This window comes from Plectrocnemia conspersa, unplaced genomic scaffold (assembly GCF_051122295.1).
Source record: "Plectrocnemia conspersa isolate PC_06_02 unplaced genomic scaffold, ASM5112229v1 ptg000012l, whole genome shotgun sequence".
Classification (NCBI taxonomy): Eukaryota; Metazoa; Arthropoda; class Insecta; order Trichoptera; family Polycentropodidae; genus Plectrocnemia; species Plectrocnemia conspersa.
In genome coordinates, this window is record NW_028277176.1 from 595,716 (window position 1) to 620,194 (window position 24,479).

General features: G+C 33.8%; 3 protein-coding genes across 7 annotated transcripts in view; 2 read left to right on the plus strand and 1 right to left on the minus strand.

Annotated features, from left to right (window-relative positions):
- Window positions 1-683: 683 nt before the first annotated feature.
- On the plus strand, window positions 684-3,620 carry LOC148227874 (serine protease snk-like). The gene is made up of 10 exons (XM_088200967.1): window positions 684-696; window positions 780-867; window positions 934-1,056; window positions 1,126-1,218; window positions 1,658-1,737; window positions 1,803-1,930; window positions 2,652-2,801; window positions 2,873-2,967; window positions 3,030-3,184; window positions 3,256-3,620. Exons 2-10 carry the CDS (start codon window positions 783-785, stop codon window positions 3,472-3,474), a joined length of 1,128 nt encoding a protein of 375 aa, XP_088057093.1. The 5' UTR covers window positions 684-696; window positions 780-782; the 3' UTR covers window positions 3,475-3,620.
- Window positions 3,621-8,104: 4,484 nt separating this feature from the next.
- Window positions 8,105-9,312, plus strand: LOC148227875 (CREB/ATF bZIP transcription factor-like). 2 transcript variants are annotated; one of them, XM_088200521.1, is made up of 3 exons: window positions 8,105-8,811; window positions 8,886-8,934; window positions 9,116-9,312. In XM_088200521.1, exon 1 carries the CDS (start codon window positions 8,131-8,133, stop codon window positions 8,698-8,700), a length of 570 nt encoding a protein of 189 aa, XP_088056647.1. In that variant the 5' UTR covers window positions 8,105-8,130; the 3' UTR covers window positions 8,701-8,811; window positions 8,886-8,934; window positions 9,116-9,312. The 2 variants fall into 2 exon arrangements, with proteins under 2 accessions (XP_088056647.1, XP_088056646.1); XM_088200520.1 differs by lacking the exon at window positions 9,116-9,312 and having other exon boundaries at window positions 8,886-9,046.
- A 5,253-nt stretch (window positions 9,313-14,565) lies between these two features.
- The window catches only part of LOC148227876 (unc-112-related protein-like), a 31,847-nt gene continuing 21,933 nt past the window's right edge, over window positions 14,566-24,479 (minus strand). Inside the window, exons 2-9 of one of the 4 annotated variants that reach the window (XR_015811714.1) lie at window positions 20,548-20,781; window positions 20,233-20,483; window positions 19,927-20,162; window positions 18,010-18,220; window positions 17,709-17,938; window positions 17,162-17,399; window positions 16,185-17,086; window positions 14,566-15,843 (exon numbers count right to left, since the gene is read on the minus strand). Coding sequence is in view for 3 of the 4 variants with exons in the window: in XM_088200516.1 (XP_088056642.1) it covers window positions 15,339-15,539; window positions 16,637-17,086; window positions 17,162-17,399; window positions 17,709-17,938; window positions 18,010-18,220; window positions 19,927-20,162; window positions 20,233-20,483; window positions 20,548-20,781 (2,051 nt within the window). In the remaining variant the exon portion in view is untranslated. Of the gene's footprint in view, window positions 15,844-16,184; window positions 17,087-17,161; window positions 17,400-17,708; window positions 17,939-18,009; window positions 18,456-19,729; window positions 20,163-20,232; window positions 20,484-20,547; window positions 23,044-24,479 lie in introns of all 4 variants that reach the window. The other 3 variants (XM_088200516.1, XM_088200518.1, XM_088200517.1) reach the window with 3 other exon arrangements.

Genomic DNA, 24,479 nt, shown 5'->3' on the forward strand with positions numbered 1-24,479 from the left:
CGGATGCTTTTAATTAAAGTAGTCTATTGTCCGGTTCCAATTTGCATCAAGTTGTAAGCCCTTATTTTTATGTCATGTACCCGCCGACGTTTATGACTTAATAGCATAATATTTAGATTCTCACACAGGTACGTAAATTGTGCCTAAAGCTTTTTGAACGTTTTAGACCTGCATATTTGTTCCTTCCATTGTATGTAAAGTATGCCTGCTATCTTTATTATGTGTTTCTTTGCTTATCCTGTCGCAGATGCACGATTATGGAATACATGGTGATTCAAATACTAAATTGTGGGTGACTCTATTGATGAACCCGACTTGTTTCTTATTTCTTACAACGTGTGAATACTTCTAAATACCTACGTTTGATTACAAGCTGAATTTCATTATAGGCCCATAACATTACCAACCACAGTTACAGTTTTTTAATATTTATGAATATAATAAATTATATTTTACTAAAAGCTTATTTATACATAAACATGTATGTATATAAAACATGAAACAATAACGTATAATAACCACAATTCCCATTATTTACATCATAACAAAAATATATAATTGATTTACTCTAGGAATCTCTCGTTTTATAAAAATGTTGCTTTGCTATGGTCTTATGGTGATTATGTAAATAAATTACACAGGTTTATTGATTACATATTCAGTTCATTGTTTGCTTTCGCGACGATTGTTCCTATCGTAACAATATATTTTAACGAATAATTTATTTAATTAAAAAGTAAATCGGAATATATTGTGAGAAAAATATATTACATTTTAAGAACATGCATCAACAAAGAGCTTTGATTTTTATGTTTATCTTCATAAACACAGTAGCTGCACAAATAAATCTAAATAAAAATTTATATGGTATAAAATATGTATATGTATATATTTTCATAAAACATTAGAAATTCAAATTGTGTTCTATTCAAGAGGGTGACATTTGTAATGTGGATAGTTCAACGAAAGGTGTTTGCAAAAACATTAATCAATGTCCAATTGTACAACAACAGTTATCAACAATGAAAATAAGACCTTCATTATGTGGATTTGAAGGTGAAATATAAAAAATATATAATAAAATTTTAAATAATTATTTATACCTGTATTAAATATTTTATATAGGCTTTACACCAATCGTTTGTTGTCCTAAAACAAATTCGAATATATTGAACGGCACGAAAAACAAAACTGTCATTGGAGAATTGGCCAAAGAAAGTACAGTATTTTTTATTATACATACCTAATATGAACGTAAGTTGAGTGTATTAAAAATATATTTCATAAGTCACGGATTATAAATTATTAATCATATGTAGCACATAGCATTTTTTGCTGCTGTTATTTTATCGCTATGACTTAGGTGGAAAGTCAATATCAGAAGCGCTACTTCGACATCAGCGCAAAGCTATATCGATTGTACTTTGTAAAGTTCAGCTGGTAATGTTTAATGTCAGGTCTTCGGAGTAACAATACTATGTTCTTGTCCTTTCTATATTTTTTTTAATTATGTAATGTCTTATTTCTTGATTATTGGGTTTTTGCAATCCATAGAAAGCAATCATATTTTTTTTCGGCATAAATTATGTTTCCATAGATATTAATATATTTTTTTATTTAAACAGTAATTTGACTAATACCATTTTTTGACTTTAAGATTGCAAAAAGTATTCAATGATACCGCCACAGCCATTTTTTTCTGGTAGAGATGCACACTTTGGCGAATTTTCAAGCATGGTATTATTAAAATATTTTACTAATATATTGCTTTAATATTAAATTTAATAAGCGTTTTACATTAGGCAGCAATCGGATGGCCTTTAGCGAATGGGACTGGCCACGCTTGGTACTGTGGAGGCTCTCTCATTAGTGAAAATTATGTTTTAACTGCAGCTCACTGTACATTTACATCATCCAGTGAACTTAGTAGGTTTGTACTATTCTCTGCTTCGCAATTATTCGAAGTTTTCAATTATTCAAACTTGTTTCTTATTTCTTTCAACGTGTGATCAATTTTCGTTTTCAATTATTCAAATGTTGCATAAGAAATTGATTAAGTAATCGAATATTTTCTCGTTTTTACCGATAATAATTTATTTAACCAATTAGTGCAATATTCAATTAATTTCCTGTAAAATAAAAAATAATTATTTTAATTAATCATTATCTACATTCATAATCGATAAGCTTTTTGAATTTTATAGAATATGCATAACACAATGCTTTGCGAATTACTGATCAGTGAGAGCGTCAACATTAATATGCCTAATTTATTACATACTTTTTGATCAGGGACGTTATTTCAGCTTTTTTAATTTACCAGAATTAAGATCAGCTGCGATTGAATTAATTCAGAAAAATTTATGGAACATTTTAAATACATAATTTTATCGAATTTATTTTATATATAATATAATAGCTAACAATGTTTGGAACGAAGTTTAAATACTTATCATTATAACTTTAAAAAATCTTAACTATTTACAACCTTCTACAATATCTCTAACAATTGTATGACAACGCTCCTAAGAGAAAGGCGTTAGAATATAAAATCAACACGTTGGCCACTGTTCTTAAAGCCACTAAAAAATATTGGTCTTTTCAAGGTTTCCAGTCAATGAAACCATATTATATATTTTTTATTTCCACAGCGACAATCCAACTATGGTGAAGTTAGGTTCTGTTAATTTAAAAAATTACGGTCTAGATGTAGCAATCGTTCAAATAATAAAACATCCGGAATATAACGCTCGAAACAAATACAATGATATTGCATTAGTCAAACTAGCTGAACGAGTCGAGTAAGAGTTTTAAAATATTATATATAACAGTAAGAAACACATTAATCAACGCATATTATTATTTTTTTTAGTTCAACTTTCAATCATAGACCAGCGTGTATAATGTTAACGAACGATTTCAATAATAGAAAATTGAATGCACTCGGATGGGGTCAAACGGAATTTGGTAAGTATTATTGTTTCTAAAACATCTATTTTAAAAGTTTACAATAATTTATTGTTTTATAGCTAAATCGTCAGATATTCTTCAAGTAGGGGAACTGAACATATATAATAACACATCTTGTAATGTTAGTTATCAAAATAGAAAAAGAGTATTACCTAACGGAATTATCGACTCTCAAATTTGCGCCGGGGCTGATGGAAAACAAGACACGTGTCCGGTAATCTATAATTATTACGTATGATGGTTTGTATTTTTATTTAAATTGATAATTAAATAATTTTATTGCAGGGCGATAGTGGAGGTCCGTTATTGTTTTCTTTTGGTGCTAAGGATTTACGCACACCATTATTATCTAGTTATGGTCACTTTTATAGAGAGCCAATATCCAATCATTTTATCGTTGGTGTGACTTCCTTTGGAATAGGTTGCGGTGGAGTAAAAGCCCCTGGTGTATACAGCAGAGTCAGTTCATATGTAGAATGGATTGAAAGCACTGTTTGGGCATAACTAAAATATATACATACATATATTATATGTGCGCATAGACATATAGTTATAATAAAAGATTAGATAAAAATCTTGTAAATGCGTTTGTTTTCAATATTTAACCTGTAAAATAATTTCATTAATAAAATGTATTTTATTTATAAAAATATTTTATTCGATTAGATTTATACGTTTATTAAAAATATTTTGTAATTCATGACAAACTTTATCAAAAGCCTTTTCAAAATCAGTATAGATGACATATGCTTGATTGCATATATTGACATTTTCCCTCACAAAATTGAAAAAAAACAGATTCGTTGCTACTGATTTCTAAATACGAAAATATCCTTCAATTTAGGTTGAAGCATACTTATGAAGTGTCATTTTAATAATTTGACTGGTAACGCCGACACTGGCCTGTAATTATTTATCATAGATTTGTTTCCCATAATATTTATTTCATTTTCCGTACATCAGAGAAAGATCAAGTAATTATTCATCCGTAAGATTAGGAAAATCTGAGAAAATTCAATCTGTGATGATCGATCGGAATTATAACTAAATAATAATAATTGGTTACTATCTCTCTCAGACACAATAAAAAAAGCAGTTTATGAACAATTTGATGGCGTTGTTTCTTTCTTAAAGAATATGAAACACAAACAGATGTATAACTACAAGTTTCTTATATTTTTAAACATTTGGAATTTGATAATAGATAAATTAAAATGGATTAAGGCAGTACTCCAAAAAAGAGAGAAAAGCATATACAGATAAGACCACTCACATGCCTAATTTAGTCAGTCGGCTATTTTTGGCTATTTGATTAAGTGCATAATAACTTTTGTATATAATATCTAATATTTTATCGCAGTTTCTAGACTTAAGTCTCTCACCTGCTTGACGAGGATTGGTGTCTGTGTGTGTTAACACGCATCACCTTTTTATTATTATTTTATTTATTTGAGTTTAAGAAATATTAGTTGGAATTAATCAAACAAATCAGCTATTACGCCATTTGTATGATTTCGTATTCTTTCGCGGTGTCTATTATTAAGCCTTTCAAAATGATTCTTAAGAGTGTCTATTTTTAGATCCTGGTGCAACATCGAATTGCGAACATACCAAGGAGCGTTTGCTGCGATTCTCAATGAAATATTCTGCTGGGCTTGTAATTTTTGAGGGTATTTGCGAGTATTTATAATATGTCCCCACATAGGGGATGCATAAGACATTGCGGGTCTGATTATTGCTTTATAAATTAGCAGTTTATTTTTTATACTTAATTTACTTTTTCGGCAAAGAAGGGGGTAAAGCTTAGCTCTTGTGTATTTAACTCGATGAATTAGAGTGTCTATGTGTGGTTTCCACGAAAGTTTAGAGTCTAAGGTAAGACCTAAGTATTTGGCCTTATTATGCCATTCTATCGGTTTATTATACATTTTAATTTTGGCTAAATTTTCTATAGAAAAGGCTTTTTTTCTTCTAAGAGAGAACATTACTGCGACGCTTTTTAGTGGATTTGCAGTGACCAGCCATTTGTCGAACCATTTTTCAATATTTTTTATTTTATTTTGAAGTTTAATTACCGCTCGATGAGGATTTTTATAGGTACACAAAATAGCTGTATCATCAGCGAATAGAGCAGTTATGTCGTTACCGCGGTGCTTGGTTGGAAAGTCGCTCGTAAATATAGTGAATAATAAAGGACCCAGTATTGAACCTTGGGGCACTCCAGCAGTTATAGGTCTGGGATTTGATAAATGATTTTCAAGTTTTATGTTGAAATTTCTCCCATTTGTTTACTTTTGTTTACTTCATATTACCGACTTAAAACGCATGGCGCACGACGAACAATTAAAAAATTATTAATCGGGATGAAAAGGAGTCGGAGTCGGTCGCTTTTTTATGACTCCGACTCTGCTAAAATTCTCCTTTTCCGACTCCGACTCCAACACCAACTCCACAGCCCTGATTTAATACATCATATTAACATAAATATTTTTACTTGTATCATAGTTTGTGATAAATGTAATGTAAATTGTGGCACACAATGTTTATGCGAATATGTACATTAGTCAGTGTACATTTACACTAATCGTGTGTTGTCCCAGAATAACAGCAAATCTAGTGAAGATGGAGAATAGAACATCAGTTACCGGAGAACTAACCAGAAAATGTATTGTATAATTCTTATAATCTTCCAAAGACGCCACTGGCCGTGTAATCTGCGACCAATGGTTGTGTGGGATTTTTACCCACTAAAACCTCCCTCTTCTTCGCCTTCCCAGTAACTGCTATTACGCGTTGCTTCATGGGAGGCAGCTATCTTAGAGCTAGTGCTCTTTTATCCATGGCTTAGAACTGGGAGTTCCTTCTTCTGCCTGTGCTCCCTAAGGACCTTTATTCAGGGTTTGGGATAGCCCTTCGGCTTCTCTCGTCCTTTTCTTTGGCGGTCATAACGCACAGTGCGAATGCTACCATGCTCTTGCGTCTCTCAACATGGAGAGAACCATGCTTTCCGACGACAGTTATTCGTGACCTAGAGTTTCTTTTAGCAGTCGAAGATCGTGTGGGCAGCGTCATCAGGTTTGCCTTTGTTGCAGTGATTGCATTCGGGATTTGATTTCTTACCTATTTTGTGAATGTAAAAACCACTGTATCCTGTGATGCTTGCGACGTGGATTCAAAATACTCGTATCAAAGCATGGTTTTGATTGGAGCTCGTTACTAGTGTAGCGTATGTAGTTTTTGAGGGCTACTTAAATAAATGACCTTTTTTAGAGAGCTGGCGAGGACCCGGGGTGTTAGACCGTTGTCATGGTGAGTGAAAAGAAAAGAATGTATATTTAGCCAATTGTTTAAAAACCACCCGCTTCACAAGTTGAGCGGTGGTGTGGCAGCACTGAGAACTGTCAGAACGCTGCCACACTAGCACCGTACTCAAGACGCCGGTAATAAATGTGGCGGCGTTTTGACAGTTCCCAATGCTGCCACACCACCGCTCAACTTGAGAAATGCATGTTTTTAAGAACTGGCAACATTCTCTCTCTCTCTCTCTCTCTCTCGCTGGTGGCCAAGGATTAGCACGCAGCATCCCCACCAGCTCTCCAAAAAAGGTTGTTTTATTAAATAGCCATCAGAACCTACGTGCGCTACAGTAATACTGCTGCTGAAAGAATAAGTTTTTCCTATTTATTTTGTCGTTTTGCTGTGTTGATTTATAGAATTTACCAAATAAATATAAATTTAAATACCGATGGCTTAAAGTGTAAATTTTCCAACTTGACTTTTGATTGAAAATGAGTTAACAATGGTATCTTTTACCTTTAGTCGAAATACACATGTTCAAAAAATTGCTATTGCTAAACACTACAAACTAGAGATATTGTTTTGTTTTTCTATTTTCAAGTTGACTATTTAGTTTTTTGTTTCTCCTGCAAAGTGGTCAAATATGCAGTTAGCAATTTTAAGCTATCAATATGTTGTACAATGTATTTTTTGTATATATATACTTTGCTACTGGAGGTAATGGATGGCAATTAGATTGAGCCGCTGCAGTAGTATTTTATCGATTTAATATTAATAGTTACATGTTTAATATAAGTGTTCCGCACCGGCCGTGCGAGTCCGCCGAAGGCCAAGAGAAAAGTGTCTCCGTCACGCCAAGTTTTAACCATAATAAAACCAAAATAAATACATATATAAATAGACCCCCTTACACATACTATATTTTAAAAGTTATTATTAAAAAATATAATATGATTTGTAGCCCCTGGCAATAACCTCGATGACATATGTCACGCGTGGGGGATGCCGCTCTTATCTTTTTTTCACTCTCGTCGCTTAACATGTGAGCGAGTGAAAAGGAAAATAACTCACCGACCTGGCCTGATGCGGGTGTAGACCAGTAGTTCTCGGGCCTCCATTTAAGGCTATTTGTGCCACTCGGTCGATGATTTTTTCTATTTTCAGCAATTAAATTTCAATTGTTATTTCATGTCGACCTCAACTATAAATAATAATAGCGAATTTATTAATATTCCGATTTAAAATCACTCAATTTCGCATCATCAGCATTATAGATAGACCCTTTATCGTATCCTTTTTCTTCCACATATACCTTTAACGAGTCTACGAAAGTGTTTGCTGAAGATATTTATTTTATTTTTTAGATTAAATTAAGACCATCGTAGCCGAACTGTGTATTTCCAATTCTCTAATACCATGTCGCCCTTTACATTTTTTGAGCTACCCAGAACTTTGTTTAAAATTGAATATCTGTTTAATTTTGAATTAAAAATATCGCATTTTCACACAAAATTGGGCTAGTTATTAACTGACCAAAGCGTCGTTTCAACGTTTTTATTTTGTGATTTTTTCATAGAAAAAATTTTGCTGCCGCTGTGCAAGAAATTTGTAAAAAAATGATTAATCCAATTCTGATAATCGTGGGTCTACTATAAAAACCAGCGTCTGATATTATCAAGATGATAATGTGAATTGAAAATAGTGATTAATTGCTATTTTGGCAGATCATTTGTGCGTTTCGCAAAAAGAGGACATTTGTTACATAAGCGGTGAGAAGAAATTGCAGAGGAAATGGTGCAATAGTCGGTTTTGAGCGCTGGCAACACTTCCGACCGGCGTTTTCGGGTCGCGCGTGACGCAAAGATGGACGTCTCTCGAAGCGGGAGCGAAAGCGATAGCGACGCAGAATCGCAAACGCGCAAACGCTGCCACAGCAAGGGAGCGACCCTCGCGCGCGAGAACAGGCGCAGGAAGAAGCGCTACGTGAACGGCCTGGTGCGCAAGGCCTCCGACCTCAGGCGGGAAAACGAGCGTCTGAACGCCGTGGCCGACACCCAACAGGCGATGGTCGAGGAGCTGAGAAACGAAGTGAGATACTTGAGGGCGGCGCTGACCAACTCGAAGAGGATCGCCGACCTGGTGCGGAGGCTCGAGCGGAGTCCCGTCGGCGAGCGCTCCCCGCGCCTCTGCCACGATCTGGACCTGGACCTCGACCTCGGAGACGAGCTTTTCCCCGATATGGCGCCCCCCGACTCTCCCTGGTCGTCCCCCACGCCCTCGGACCACAACTACAGCGCCAAGCTGGCGTCCGTGTTCGACGACGACGAGCCGCCCGCGGACGTCGGAGTGTGCCTGCACGTCCGCGGCCACACGACGTCCCTGGAGTTCTGCTCCGCCTGCAACGACAGGGCCCTGCGTCACGTGCGCGCGTGAACCGCGTGAACACATGAAATATAGTATTGGTATATTGCAGGAGCCGAGCGACTTTCGCCTTCCGCACTTGCCCGTCTCCGTCGCCGTTAACCGATCGAACCTTTTAACAAGGTGCAGTAGACGATCCGTGCGATATCATCTTTCGATTCATATTAATGTCACGGATTGTAACGTTACTTTTTCAGTATTGTTCAGCAAAGAGCTAGCCGAAGGGGGCCGCGGCGGATCCGTAATGTAGGCTAAGTATGACGTATCTCTCGTTCATGTTACCCATAATCTTAATTTTAATTAGTTCCTAAACGATTTCCATGTATCACGAGAAAATTCAATAAATTCGATCTGCCTATTTTGCCGATTTTCATTTCGCGCCCGACCCTCACTTTCTAGTCGTACTATACACGTTTCTATGTTTCAGGTTGGAGCGTTCAGTGCAGCCGCCGGACGTCTCATTTCATCTGCCGACATCTTTTACATTTAATCCTTTCCGTTCTAGCGTTCGTCCTCCAGATAAGATAGTATAGTATGTTTACTTCTGATAAGCATACAAATATCCATTTATTGTTCTAATTCAAAAAAATAGATAAAAATAAATACTATAATAGCAAACTGAAAGTTGATTTTCACCTATGCCGTGTGCTGCCGCTCTATTTTAATGAGATGCAATTCGAGCCTGGTTACAAGTAATTTTTATTGCATAAACATATTTTTATCATACTTCAGTACCTCAGTGCAGATCTAAGTTTCGGATTAACTGCCAAATCGTGAATTTGCTACTTTTTTTTTAACAAGTATGGTAAGTAAACTGTCAATCCCAGAGAGGAGAGTCTGCTGTCTGTTGGGAATTTCGCTTACAAAAGTTCACAATCTATTGGATTGATGCAAAAGTTTTGACGTTTTTGTAAAGCAAAATAGCAAAGTAAGTTTTTTCTCGGAACTGATGATAGCATCTGTTTTCTAATTATCCTTTTGTATAAAGGATACTTCTGTTCTACTTTCTATTCAGTCTTGGTCTAGCCAGCGTCCAGTAAAGAGCCCCTATATTTTTCAAAATGTCATCAATTGTCGGCTGTCAATTTATTGGGCCTTGCATTGCGTTGAGTGCGAGACAAAAGCATGACCCTTTTTTGCATCGATTAGTGACTGGAGATAAGGAATGGGTAGTGTACCGTAACGTAACACGGAAGAGTATACTTGGGCAAGCTCATTAACAACTTCGAAGGCCGAAATTCATAAAAAAAGTAATTAATTAAACTTTTAGAACATAATCAAACAATTACAGCAGAACGATATTGTCAACAAATGACAAAATTAAACACCGCCTTTTAAAATATAAACAAAAGGGATAGTATTTCATCATGATAACGCGCTATCATATTTGGCGATGATGACTTAATATAAGCTAAATAAATCGAATTAGTATATTATCAAGCACCCAACCTATTCTCCAGACATTGCTCCTTTCGATTATCATTTATACAGATCACTGCACTTTTATTAAATGGTAAAAATGTAATGCATTAGAGCAAGTAAAATCATCTTTCAAATCATCAGTTTTACCCCAATGGTATTAAAAGATGGGAGAATGTTATAAGAACCAATGGAACTTATGTAATTGATTCATTTGAACGTATTGTGTGCCAAAATTTTTAGTTTTGCTGAATTCTGATCTCCAGAATTTAATGAAGGCTTACCTAATACTATGCACAGAAAACACTAACTCGTCAGTGATAACCGAGTTCTTCTGAATTCTCATCTCAAACATCAGAAAATTTAACAAGAAAATTGTCTTTTTTTTTGTTATAAATTAAGTTTATAATTGTTTTACAATGCTGCATAGGAAAGGATGAATTCGCGCCAGATGCTTAAAAAATATTGTACTTGCGAATTTTTCACATATGATTTTCCTAATATGTCCCGGTTTCACAAAAATTTTGAGATAATCTTTTTTTAGCTCTCACCAGCATCCCGCATTTCAACCTAACATATCTTAGGATCTCAAAATTAACATAAATTTTCGAGATGAGCTTTTTTTTAGCTGTCTGAGTTTCGAGTTACACAGTTATACTAAGCCTATGAATAGTTGACAATCATTTAAAAGGAGAAGCAGACCCTTTCCGTCTAAAAATCTGCTTTATAACTATACAAGCAATCAAATTCTCTGAGCGCGAGACATAAACAAATCTGAGTATTTTGCCTTCTGAGGATCATAATTGATAAATTGGTGTTCTTCAAAATATCACATTTTTTTTATTGTTCGTATCTACAAACTATTTTAAATAAAAAAGTCAATGTATTGAATTAAATAAATTAAAACAAAGCTAAAATATTGGCTTACCATTTGTGTTTAAGCCTTCAAAGTCAATTATATTTATTTATTTATTAATAAATCTTCTGCTGTAACCTGACAGGCGTAAGCCCAATGCGTTACAACGGGGTAAATCTGTTTCAATTGGATAAATCAATCGGTATTAATCACCAGACTGAAACTGCGAATCGGTGACATATATATTATTAATTATAAATTATTATGTGCTATACAATTTTATAATCAATAGATGTCACTGCAGCTGCGGCCGGTTTTATTTTAATAATGGTGCATTTTTTTATAAAAAAATTCTAGTGCTGCTGCTAGGGCTCGAACCTGCAACCTCAACTAGTCTGAGACGTTACGGACTACGCTATTCCGTCTTAATATGACTTTCTACAGATAATGTGTTTAGTTCTTCAATTTTTTTGTAGTAAACAATGCCACTATTTCAGATAGAAAAAAATCTGTTCTTTCCTACGCTTTTTGTTTGAGGTGGGATTTTAAAGTTATGAATGTTCATTTGATGTTATTATATCCTGATATTTTTTAACCTTTCGTACTCCATCTTCCAGCAACCCTAAGCCATTTTCAGTGAATTTGTCAGTAATTATGTTTGAAGTACAAGGGAAAAATATGTTTTGATATATAACAATTGCACATTTTTTAAATTTATTGTGATACTTTTTTTAAAATAATCTCTTGAAAAAATGCTAGATATTTTTTCGCAATAGTGTCGTTTCTTATCTTCCTTTGCAACTTTTGCTGTTCTGGTCCTTAAATTCTATTTGTGATATTTTTGTTAATAAAATTATTTACCAAAAATTCTGGAACGAAAGACCTGTAACCAAAAGGCTTCCATATTCAGAATATAAATAATTCCCATATTTATGATAACCTTAAAAAATGTAATTTATTAGGGTATTTCTAATTGTTCTGAAGCTTTATTTAAAATATACATATATCTTCAAATTTATTTTTTCTAATTTGAGACATACTTCTGAGACTGATTAAAAATGTCGAGCCTCAACAAAGGAGTTACCGGTAAAAAACCGATATCGAGTTCATGTCTATGTAGGAGTTTGAAGGGTTAACTAAACACATTTTAAAAACTTTCATTCCGTATCTCAGTTTTGGAAATCTGCTCACCTCAATTTACGGTATAATAGATACATCTAAATGCTTAAGACTACAACCCTGATTTATATTCTTGTAAATATCTCAGTTAATATTAATACAATTATATAATATAACATATAGAAAAAAAAATTTCACAAACAGAAGTCGACCTAATTCTAGCGACTAGTGCAGGGTGTCTAGTCAATATTCAATCTAATTACAATTTATTTATTTCATATTTTAGGTACATTTCGATAAAAAATACTCCCATTATATTGCTTTAACCCTAGGCTTACAGGCATAAACCCGTCAATTTGACGGGTGTCGTTAAAAATAGGTATATAGTGACCAGATTTTCAAAAATAATATATTTGCATTATTCAAATATAAAAAGTAGTAAAAAAAACAGAAAAAACACTTGTCTGATACAAATCAAATTAAATACCATAAATCTAGTGTTAAATCGGCAGCTTTCCAAAACTTTATTCTTAGTAGAAAAGTAAAAAACATTCTACAATACAAAAAAAATATAAGTACTTACTTTTACAAAATAAACCTGATTATTGCGTCCAGCGCATTACTGATGAGATGATCAATCCAGGCGGTTAACTAAAGAACTAAAGAAGAACTAAATAATGCATTGCAGATTATTGAAAGCTACAAATTGCCTTCAATCTCGAGCTCTTCAAAGGTGTATTTGACTATGGTATGCACTCCAGACGATGAGAGAATCAAATATTTTAAGTTGTAGAAATAATGGTAGTCAACCGGAACAAAAAGTAACTTAAATATTGGCTTAAAGTGTAAATTTGCTAACTCCACTTTTGGGTGAAAATGACAACAATGTTATCTTGTACCTAATATCTCAAATTAAACACTACAGATATTGTTATATTTTCAAGTCGTCTATTTAGTTTCTAGTAAAGTTGTCAAATATGGTGTTAGCAATTTACACTTGAAAAATTCAGCGTATCATATCTAAAATCAATTTTCCTTTGCGTCAAATGTTTAGAAGAACCAGAGCTTTGTAGACAAATTAATGCTGGAATCCGTGAGTTACGATTTATCCCGTTAAACCTTAGATCTTAAAAAAGATTGACAAGAAATACCAATTTGATATTGACAAACAAAGCACAGTAAAGATATTGTAATATTTTAAACAAACATATTGACGAAATGTTGTTTCTATGCCTACGTTGATTAGCTCTTTAAATAGTTTGAGGCATATATTGACTAGTAACTTATGCATAATATCAATTTTCATGAGAGGAACGCAAGTTGTATTCAACCGTTATAGTGCTATGAGGTGCTGTTTTCACTAACTAGTGCTAATAGCACTATGGCATGTAACGATTTCGATTATTTTTTTATTATAATCAATGGACTACATTTGACTAAAATTTTTTTTACAAAATGTGAAATCAAAGATCAAAACTTTTTAACATGTAAACATCAGGCGCGTATGGTGAGATACTTCGCTCACTCGTGTGTTAAGTGACGAGAGTGAGTGAGAGCTAGGGGCGTGCGGACCGCATATAACGTACGCCCTTATCTCTTACTTGCTGTCGTCACTTAACACGCGAGTGAGCGAAAAAGAAAGTATCTCACGGTACACATCTGATAAACATATCTCGATGATACTTCGAGTAGCAACCAAAATAAATGCATATTATGCGCAAATAAAAATGTAAGATATTCCATTTTAGTGTTGCATGATTCGAATAATCCTATGAATTTGATAGCTTATTTAGAACTTATTTGGCTGAACTAATATGAGAAAAGATTAAGTTCAACAAAATACTTGCGAGCTAAAAAAGATCACATGAAAATTAATATTGAAATCATTGCTTCTCATTCATTAAAAATATATTTTTAGCTATATATTGCGCTTCCAGAGAAACAATTTAAATTTTAATGGTTTACTGAAATAAAATAAAATAATGATCTATATGGTCTTCGGAGCCAAATGCTATTTTTTCAGATTTACGATACGGCGCTCTTAGTAAATGAGTAATAATTAAAGTTAAATAACTATTCATTTTATTTCAAAAAAAGTTACAAATTGAAATGATAATAAAAAAATCTTGTATTTTTAGAAATATATTAACAGTAGGTAAAGCTTTATTCTTAGTTAAATCATGAGGTAAGATATTGTAGAATTGAGTCAAGCTAGTGAGATGCAATGATGCATTATTGACTCAACTGCTGGAAGCTCAATTATGTTATATACAAGTAAGAATTACTCATCGGACCTTTCGTTTTTTACATACGGCTGGAATAATTCTTAGAAAATGAGCGATAAAATCTATTTGAGCATGTGTTGATTCATATAAAGAGCTATATTAAAAAGTAATAATTAGTATTTTTCGATCCAGCTCCAGCTCTTGTGTATGCGTTGTGGATGTACGAAATTACAACTTAAAACAATGAAAAGCAGCTGCTGTTATTCGAAGATTTATTTAGATTTCATTTCACAAGTATACAAGACATGTAAACGTTCACAATATACTATATACATTTTTTAAATATAAATTTATTATTAATCCGCTTTCAATACACAAACCGGACAATAACCACGATGGCAAGCTAACATTAAAAATAATAAAATATACATAGAAACGTACGAGTTAATGACTTGTTAACATTTTTATATAAAAATTTCACACTTAACAATAAATAATAAAAATAAGGCATCCGTTTTTTTTATTTATTTAGGCACATGCAGTACTTGTTAAAAATATTGTGCTATTTTATAAACGTGGAATCGACTACTTTCCGAGAACCGGTTGATTTTAATGTAACATTTTTACGTTAAGTTCAATTTAGTTTGTTAACGTTAACAAAAATAAATTAATAAAAATAACTATTCTACGTAAGATTAAATTTAATTTTGACAACTAAAATATATGGTAAAACGTCCTTTCGACGATAAAAATGATCGTAATGTACAATTGCAAATTCGTCAATTATTCGGGGAAGACTATTTTAGCACGTTCGGGACTGTACACATAAATATGGAGGTAATTTACATTAATAAATATAATAATAAAAAATGCTATTCAAGTAGCTCAGTGATTATATTGCGTCAATACAATATGTGCAAAAAAAATATATTTTTTCTTTTGTCGTATTTACACTTATTCAAGACGAGTTTCAGTTTTGATGTATCTACAATTGGAATTTGAAGTAACGTTATAAGTATTCTTAATGGCGGCTACACCCAACCACCGGTAAGTTTATGGAATAGTTCTTCGTCTAACGTCTGATTGGCGTCTTTAGACCGCATCGAGAGGAATATGTAGCCTCCGATGAACTCGTGGATAACTTTACAGTCTGCGGATTGACACGAGAACACTATGCTTCCCTCTTCGAACTGGACCATCATGTGCTTTATCTTCCAGTTAACATTCCAAGCCTGAAAATTAATTAATTACATTAATTTATTAAATAAATGAAAGTTCAGTAGGGGGGGGGGGGGGCAAAAGTTGGACAGTCAGTGGTCGTTTTTTTTAATTTCGATTTCATTAATAGACTTGAATTTTTCTGGCCAAATTCAAGGGGGGGGGGGCAATAATATTAAGCCGTCAAAAGCAATAATATTAAACCGTCGCAGTGGAAACGCTCGGTTCATATTAAGACTTTATAGCAATATTACGATTTACAATAAGTGAAAATCGAATGAAGCATATCTAAACTGAAGCACAAAAAAACAATTATCACTTCTCAGAAGTCAAAAATCCATGTCAAAAGCAATAAAATTGTGTCAACGCCGTCGCAGTGGAAACGCTTGTTACCGAGCGTTTTCACTGCAACGACGCTGAAACGATTTTATTGCTTTTGATGTGAATTTTTGACTTCTGAGAAGTGATGATTGTTTTTTGCGCCCTTCTATTGACCAAAATTCGATTTAAATACACTTCGACCAATACTCTTACATCAGAAGTCTGTAGTAATATCGGTAAGGATAGCTATTATATTAGTAAAACATAATGTAATATCGAAGTGCAGACAAACTATGGAGCAATATGCGAGATGCAACATCTTTCTGTACTTCTTCCACTTATTTTCCCTTGAGAGAAATATTTTGGACATAAAATTCTAAAACTATAATTAGTTTTAGAACTTTCATTAGGTTAGGTTTGGATTTGAACAGTAAATGGACGTTTCACAACTATCAAGTTGAATCAATATAATTATTTAAATATAAACTGGTAAGGATTATACTTGATTATATTTTTGGTAGTAGAAATATACATCTACTGATAAAAATGTATTTGGACGTCACTAGAGAAAATATAACTACACTAACATTTATACATCGCATGTAAAAAAAGAATGATAAGTATGTAAATAACTACATATTACCATATGGAATGCCAACGGTCTATCGCAACACACACATGAAATAAAAAAAATTCTCGAACAACAATCATTTTATGGAAAAAACTCTTGATTTATTTTAAATTATGAGTCCTTATATTATATATTTCTAGAAAAATGATTCGAACTTACTTTCATTGTGCTAAATCTCCATGTCTTCTGATGCACTCCACTGTTGATGTCTAATTTCATAATGCGATTCTGAGCCACGGCAATGAGCTCTTCTTTTCTATGACCCATGAACTTGACAATGAAATGGGATATTCCAAAGTCTGGTAAATTCTGCCAAGCTTTGATAAATTGCATTTTAGCCTCCATGGACGTCAGCTTGTTCACGTTGGTGTGATTTTCCAATATGCGATGCCTGACCTTTCCCTTAAGCTTCTTCTGATGACGCGGCGACACATAATCTTCGGCACTTATATCTACATCTTTCGAGTCCAAAATCGGCGAAGCCGACGGTCTCTGTAGAGATAAGAAGTCTCTGATGGCCTTAGTTTCGGAGACCCATCCGGCGTCGGCTAATGTTCGGCCTCGCGAAGCTAACCTGAGCGCCGATAACCACTTGGCGTATTGTTCTTCCTAAGATATGAAACGTCATAATTAATATGATTCTCGAACGAAGAACTATTTAAAAAGTATCACTGAAATAATTACATTATCACATCTCAACCACATCTCTGTCATGCCGTCTTCGCTCGGAACTTCCAATTTGATGCTGTATCTGTCTTGAGTCACGTTTGCATCTGGCGTAACTTCGGCGCCTTTTAACGCCACCGAAAAGACGGGAGTTCCAAATCCGGTGGCACATTCGCTAGTCCGATAAGCGAGTAGGTGTAAATCTCTGCATGCGAACCAGTATCGTTTGTAGGCTTTCAATGTGAATCGTTTTGGCCTGCGATAGAGAACCAATCGATAAATATAGTATGCAAGGTAAGTAAAAATTTAAAAGGGTAAAAAAACAACATATCAAATAATAAAATGAAAAATATTTTCTGAGAATTATTGTTAACTTGATTTTTTTTTCAATACTGTTTGGGGTAAAAGCATCGGGAATGTAATTTTACACACTCGTGCAAAAACATTTTAAATCATCTTACGGATGAAGGCAGAAGCCCCGGCCACATTTGTCGCTATCGCTAAATAAACATTTTCATCAGACTAAAATATCGCAAAAAATAGATCACATCCAATCATCACTTACTTGAAGAATCTGAGGTTGTCGCATAAGTTGGGCACTCGCGTTATATCGGTGGGGGCGGCCGGAGATCCTCCGTGAAGAGTGACTTCTAAATCAGTGAGCATGTTGTCTATTTCGGCCTCGGCGCTTATATTCCCGTTAGTGTTGGAAATGTTGAAGCTTTCCATTCCCGTTGTGATGCCGTCCATAGTGTCGTTTCCGTCGCCTTTACTCGATTGTAAGTTGACTTGTAACTGTTTTTTGAGCCAAGGATTAACGACTTGATCCAGATTGTTAATTAGCGGTGATTACAAAATATACTAACTTGTAAAGCGGCGAAAACTAGCATCTCTTCTTCGGTGCAGTCAATCTCTTCATTTATAATCTGCCAACGGGCTTGTTGGTATAATTGGTTTATACGAACTGCGTCCAGTTTAGGGTTTAGATCGTAGAATGTGTAAAATTTGAAACGGAGGCGCAAGCAATCGCCTTCTCTGACTCCTTGCTCCATGATAGATAGCGAAGAATCTAGCCAGCTGTCAATGACAAAATATGTTATTATTGACATTTTTTAATAATTTAAAATTGAAAGATTTATATTTTGTAGTTGTCTACAGTTAATTTTAAGTATCTCTTTAATTGGTTCTCGATTGTTTGATAATATTTTCATATTATTTAGACATTCTATAAGTAATATATTATGATCACTTATAGCATTAAATTAAAATTTGACATAATATGATCTATGAATGAATTGGTATTAGTGCTAATCTTGTATTAGGTAATCCCGGAATTAATGTCGTTTTTTATTAAAACTCAAACTTATTTTTTTTTTCAATTATTTAATATTTTTTTAATACAAAGTAATTTCTAGTGTTATCTACGACTCTTTGCCATCTTGTTACTAGATCTAAAATTCCTTATTCATAAAAGGCTTTTGGTTTAGATTCGAAGAACTCCGAAAGACCCGATTTCAGTTTTTGTCGAATTGTCGAATTTTTTGTTCCCTAATTGCGTTTCTAAAAAGCGAAATAAGTGAAAGTTGCTCGGTACCAAGTCCAGAGAATAGGGTGGATGCAATAAAACATCCCAGCTAAGGTCCTGGATTTTTTTACGGGTAATATCGGCAACATGCAGCTGGGCGTTATCATGTTGAAGAATGACATTACTTTTATTCACAAGAGCAGGTCTAATTTTCTGTAACGTCGTATTTAATTTGTCCATCTGTTCACAGTAGAGGGCTGCAGTAACAGTTTGCCCTTGTTTTAAAACATCATAATAAATTACACCTTTCGAATCCCACCACACACACAATAATGCTTTCCGAGGATGTAGTCCTGGTTTTGGTGTTGGAATTGGGGTTTGACCTTGATTTAACCATTGTTTCTATTTTTTTATATCATGATAAAGAACCCATTTTTCGTCTCTGGTGATAAAGTCATGGAGAAACGGGGTAAAATGTTGCTTTTCTTGCAGTATTTTGCATGTGTTGAGGCGTTGAGCTTTGTTGCGTCGGTGAGCGCGTGAGGAACCGAGATACCTTATTTTTTAACTTTTCGCAGTTTCTCAAGATAACGATGGGTGTTCGACCGTGATGTGCCGACTTTCTTCGATAATTCATCAATGGTCATAATCGGATTTGCTTCGATTTCCGCCTTTAGAGCTGGACTATCCACTAGACTGGGCCGTCCACTTCGAAGCTCGTCCTTCAAATCGAGATTGCCCGTTGGAAATTTTTTGAACCCACTTTGGCACTTTCTTTTGTCCAGTATATCATTGTAAATGTCATAAATGCATTCTGTTGCTTCTGTCGCAGTTTTTTTTTAATGAAACGAAAACAGCATACAGTTTCTTAAATGTGTTTCCGAAGGACACGTCTCTGCCATTGTTTGTAAATGGGGTAGAAAAGTTTTTTTTTGTTTAAAAGAAAGGCAAAGGATCACAGAGAAGAAAAAAATTACAACGCACGTCTTCACTGCTCATCGGACCCAAAAATACTAAGCCAAAGTTGCCTATTAAAAAAACGACATTAATTCCGGGATTACCTAATATATAAAGATTTGTTTATAATGTTAATATTATAAAGATTATACTTTTCCCCTTTATATTATTTAACATATTTTTTAATAAATCTAAAAAATTTTAGAGAAAGTGGTTAATACTATAATAATCTTAGCTCCGAGTGTTTTATGAAAATATTGATTATATAAAAACATTGATGGGTGTTAAAATTAATACTTACCCAACATTCATTCTTGCTTTCTCGACCAGAGATTTCGGCCTGATTCTAGCCATCGACTCTCTCGCTTCGTGGCCAGGATCAATCGGACTGTGAGCTAAGGACGCATCGGGCGATCCGTTCAACATTTCCATCGATATTGAAGCATCGTGAGGAGTGAGATATCCGTCCGACATGTCTAAGTCTCCGTTCGATGAAAATGTTCCGTTTTGGCTCCGTTTCCACGTGCCGTTCTGATTCTATATAAAGCAAAATTAAGCTTAAGATAAATGCGATTAAGATATTGATAAAATATTTTATTTGACTTACGGCCATCGGTGATCCGATTGGAGTCGCCGATTGAGATCTAGGCGGTGGAGGCGGAGGAGGTATCGGAGCGCATAATAGAGGAGCACCGCCGGAGTCGAGACTTCCGCTGGCTCCTCTAGAACTGGCCGCTATGAACGTATTTGTGTCCGCTGGAGCCGTGATTGTAATGTTAGTTCCATTGAGATAGTTATGTTTTAAATGCGACGGTTCCAAAGGCCGACACAAAGACAGTTCTTCGGGGTGACGGATTCCTATTAAAAAATAATTAGGTTAGATGGTTCACTTTGAAGGATGTTAAGATCGGACCGAGCTTACCGAGTTGTTTGCAGATGGCCATGACTGCGTTGAAGGCCTTTATTGAAAAATCGATTTTGCAATACATGTAGCGTTGGTCAGGTAGTTGCAGTTTGAGGACTTTGTGCATCGGCGTGAAGTGTAGCAGAGCGTCGGCGGTGACTCCATATTGATCAAGCGTGGATCGCGTGCGCGAGAGCCAGATGTTGCGAGCCGGCCACCACAGTCCATGATCCGACCAATCTTTTGTGACTCCTGAGAACAATTAAAAAATATGGTCAATGACAAGACAACATAGTTCGGTCACAGTATATTTTTTTTATATATAAACTAGCAAGGATTATACTTAATTATATTTTCGATAGTAGAAATGTATTAGCACTTCACTAGTGAAAATATAACTTCACAGAAAAATACACATTCACTGTAACATTTATTACATCGCATGTAAATAAATAATGATAAGTATGTATGTAATGTTAAAATCATATTTTACTAACACCTGCCAGATAAATTATATTTTTACTGGTAAAAATATACATCTACCAGTGAAAATGTATTTAGATATGATTTCACTGAAATGATATATTTTAAAAAATATTTTCAGGATAGATTCGAGACTTTTTTATGATAACCTGAGAATTTCTGATTTAGAATTAGGGACATCATCTCAGCTTTTTTAATATTTCTATTTCATTAAATGAGATGCATTTTTCTGGCCTAAAAAAGGGGGAGTGGAATGGCCTAACTCCCCCCCCCCACCCCCAAACGACGTCCCTGTTTCCCATCAATAACGCAAAGACAATTATCACTTATCAGAAGTAGAAAATTTACATCAAAAGCAATAAAATCACATTAAAACTTTTTATAACAATATTACGACTTACAATAAGTGAAAATCGAATGAAGCATATAAACTAAATTTTAACAAATAAGAGCGCAAAAAACAATTATTACTTCTCAGAAGTCAAAAAATCACGCCAAAAGCAATAAAATCGTTTTTCTGGAGTACAGTTCTCATAGTGTAGGTACACATTATTTTCTTATTTACGTCGGTAATATGGATCTTGTTATTTGCTTTTTGCTAGGAGATGCATAATAATGACCTTTTCAAATTTTTTGATCTATAAATTTTATCGAAAAAAATAATAATACAAACTTAATTAGCATCTAATTGTACGCATAAATAAGTTATATTATCTTTATAGCAAATATTATATTTTACAGTGCAAGTCTAAAATATTATTTTTTCCGTCAAATGAATTTCGATTTTATTACTGTTATTTGACATCAATGACATTTCAGATTTTTAAAGTTGCTCGTGTAATCCATTAAAAATCATCACAAAACTAATGTATATAAAGTAATGAAATAAAGAGACATTTGTACTCGGAGAGAGATAGAGAGAGTGAAGTCAGAGACAATACAATGTCTACTTTACTAGTCTTTCATCCAATCAATTCCTCAACATAGAATTTATTACTGCATTTAATTTAAGTAAAACTATTAATTCTTTTTGAAATTTTACGCTACGTGTGATGCTCATAATATAACTATTGGGAAAACCTGAGTTTAGCTATAGATGCAGCGATTCCACAATAGGTAAACACTCAAAGGACTTTTCGCATTAAGTGAACCAGAATGTTTTCGATCGCTCGATATTATTATGCTTTGGAATTCAATTATTATCGTGCAATATAATTGAAAACTCTAAAACAATTCTACATTAAGCTCGAGGGGTTTCGATATTTATACATCTCCATTACAGCACAGAACACATGGCTCCCCTTCTGGCATTTGCTGGTCGCCCGCATCGGAGAACAATAAAGTTTAATTAAAAAAATATTGGTCCTGCATTAGTGGCGGGTGCGGGGCGATAAATAACTGGGTGCATTCCAGGGGCTGAGAAGGCGTCGTTTTTGGTTTGCCGAAACGGACGATAAGGATCACGCGCATAATGAACTCGAGATTTATCGCAAAAGCATGAATAAGCAGCAGGATATGGTGCGCGTGCGGTTTCTAGACGGAAACCGGGCGCCAGCTGATGGCGTCACCGAGTTACGAGGATTCCTTTTTTGAGGTCGATTTCCAATTCTGGATAACTGTAAACCTAACAAATATGATTAGCCTTGTAATGACGAGAATCAAGGTAATGCCTGGCGAATTTATTTGAGCAGATTATCGCCATCTAGCAGAACATCAATTTTACAAATACTTTCTCTTATCTATCTCTTATATCTCAGGGTTAGCTATATCAACTGTCAAGACATTATAATAAGTCTGAAAATACTCGAGTTTAATTTTCCAGACATCAGAAATAAATGTAACAGCAAAATTATTATTGGTAAGAAGTATTTTTAAAGAGGGCCAGAATCATTTTTTTCAGTCAGTATTTATTACCGTTCATTAGTCAGTATTTATATTATATGCTCTGTATTTTAACTTCAATGTCAGTTTTATGTTGACATGGTCATTATCAAGATGTTTTAAGGACAAATTATTTAATTGGGCTCGCAACTATGTCGCCGCTTTGTCGTTATTTCCGCTTCGTTTGTCACTCTAAATAACTTTGCATCCTACATACAATTAAATAGATTCATTGAGAGTTATTCATGGTGCGTTCAAGTTCTGATTAACGCTCGCTCGCACCTAACCTATCCAGCAATTCGAGCGCGAGCGAGATATTTCTAAAATAAATAATTTATTGGATGTTTTTTAGATCAAAATGAGTGATATGATGAATATACGAAATTGAGTGAAAGAGCTTTTAATAAAGAGCTATAAATATGCCTAGGATTGAATGATAAAATTTTAATGATAAAATAATGTAACTGATGTGTGAAGAATGATACTGATTGTTTGTTTGTTTAATATATTTTTGTAGATTTTTATAAATATATGACTAAAAATGAATATTTATTTTTTAAATATGTAAATTTTCTATAAATATATTTTCTATGTATGTAAATTTACATCACTATACACAATTTTTTTTATTAATTTTTGAAATGTTTTTAATTACATTTTTAAACAATATATCATACTTATAACATTATTATCGATCTCTGCATAAACTCGCCAATATATGCCGATACGATGCAGTCTCAAATAATCGTTATTGCAACGCAGATAGAAACAAAAACAGCACACAATCGTATTTTCATGCGACGTATACGACTTTCTTCATGTGACTCGGCCCTAACACGCTTTAATGTATGAATAAAAATTGGAAGCCATGGCGTACGCTGGTTTTTAGCGTTTTCTAGAAATATCACAGAAATTCTTTAATTAATGGAAATCTTTCAAATTTCTCTTGAATAGCAATATTTCAAAATTAATTAACTATAACATTAACGTCTCATTGAACAATATATTTATTTTTTTAAATCTACTTTTGAATTAAAAAAAAATAATAATAATAAGTTAAAGTTTTGGGTGCTATTTCACAGGGAATAATTTTAAAAGATATGAGCATTAAACTATTTACATTGTTCCATAAAACGAATTTTTGTGCATTTATGTAAGGTAAGTTATTCACTGTTTTTTGGAACAATTATTTTATATGTTACTCATTTAAATTGTCCTCAAAAGTTTAGATCATAATAATTAACATAAAAAATATTAAGGAATAAATTTATACCAGAGATAACGTGTGTCAAATTAAATTTACAGTCACGCCGAAAAAAGTACGTACAAAATACGTTATTCAAGTCGTAATATTATTTTAGTATATAGCACAAACACTAATTTCATATATGTCAGCATAAAAGATTTAGTTTTTTGCGGATAAATACTATATAGCCAGTCATTGTGCATCTGAAGTAAAAGGGTAGATTTTACCCGTTCCGTGGATTACCATCACCGAACATAACGGATACGAACTTTCTAATCCGTCGGTTAAGTGTATGTATATTTTCAGATGAACCATTCAAATGACTTGATATGTATCGAGA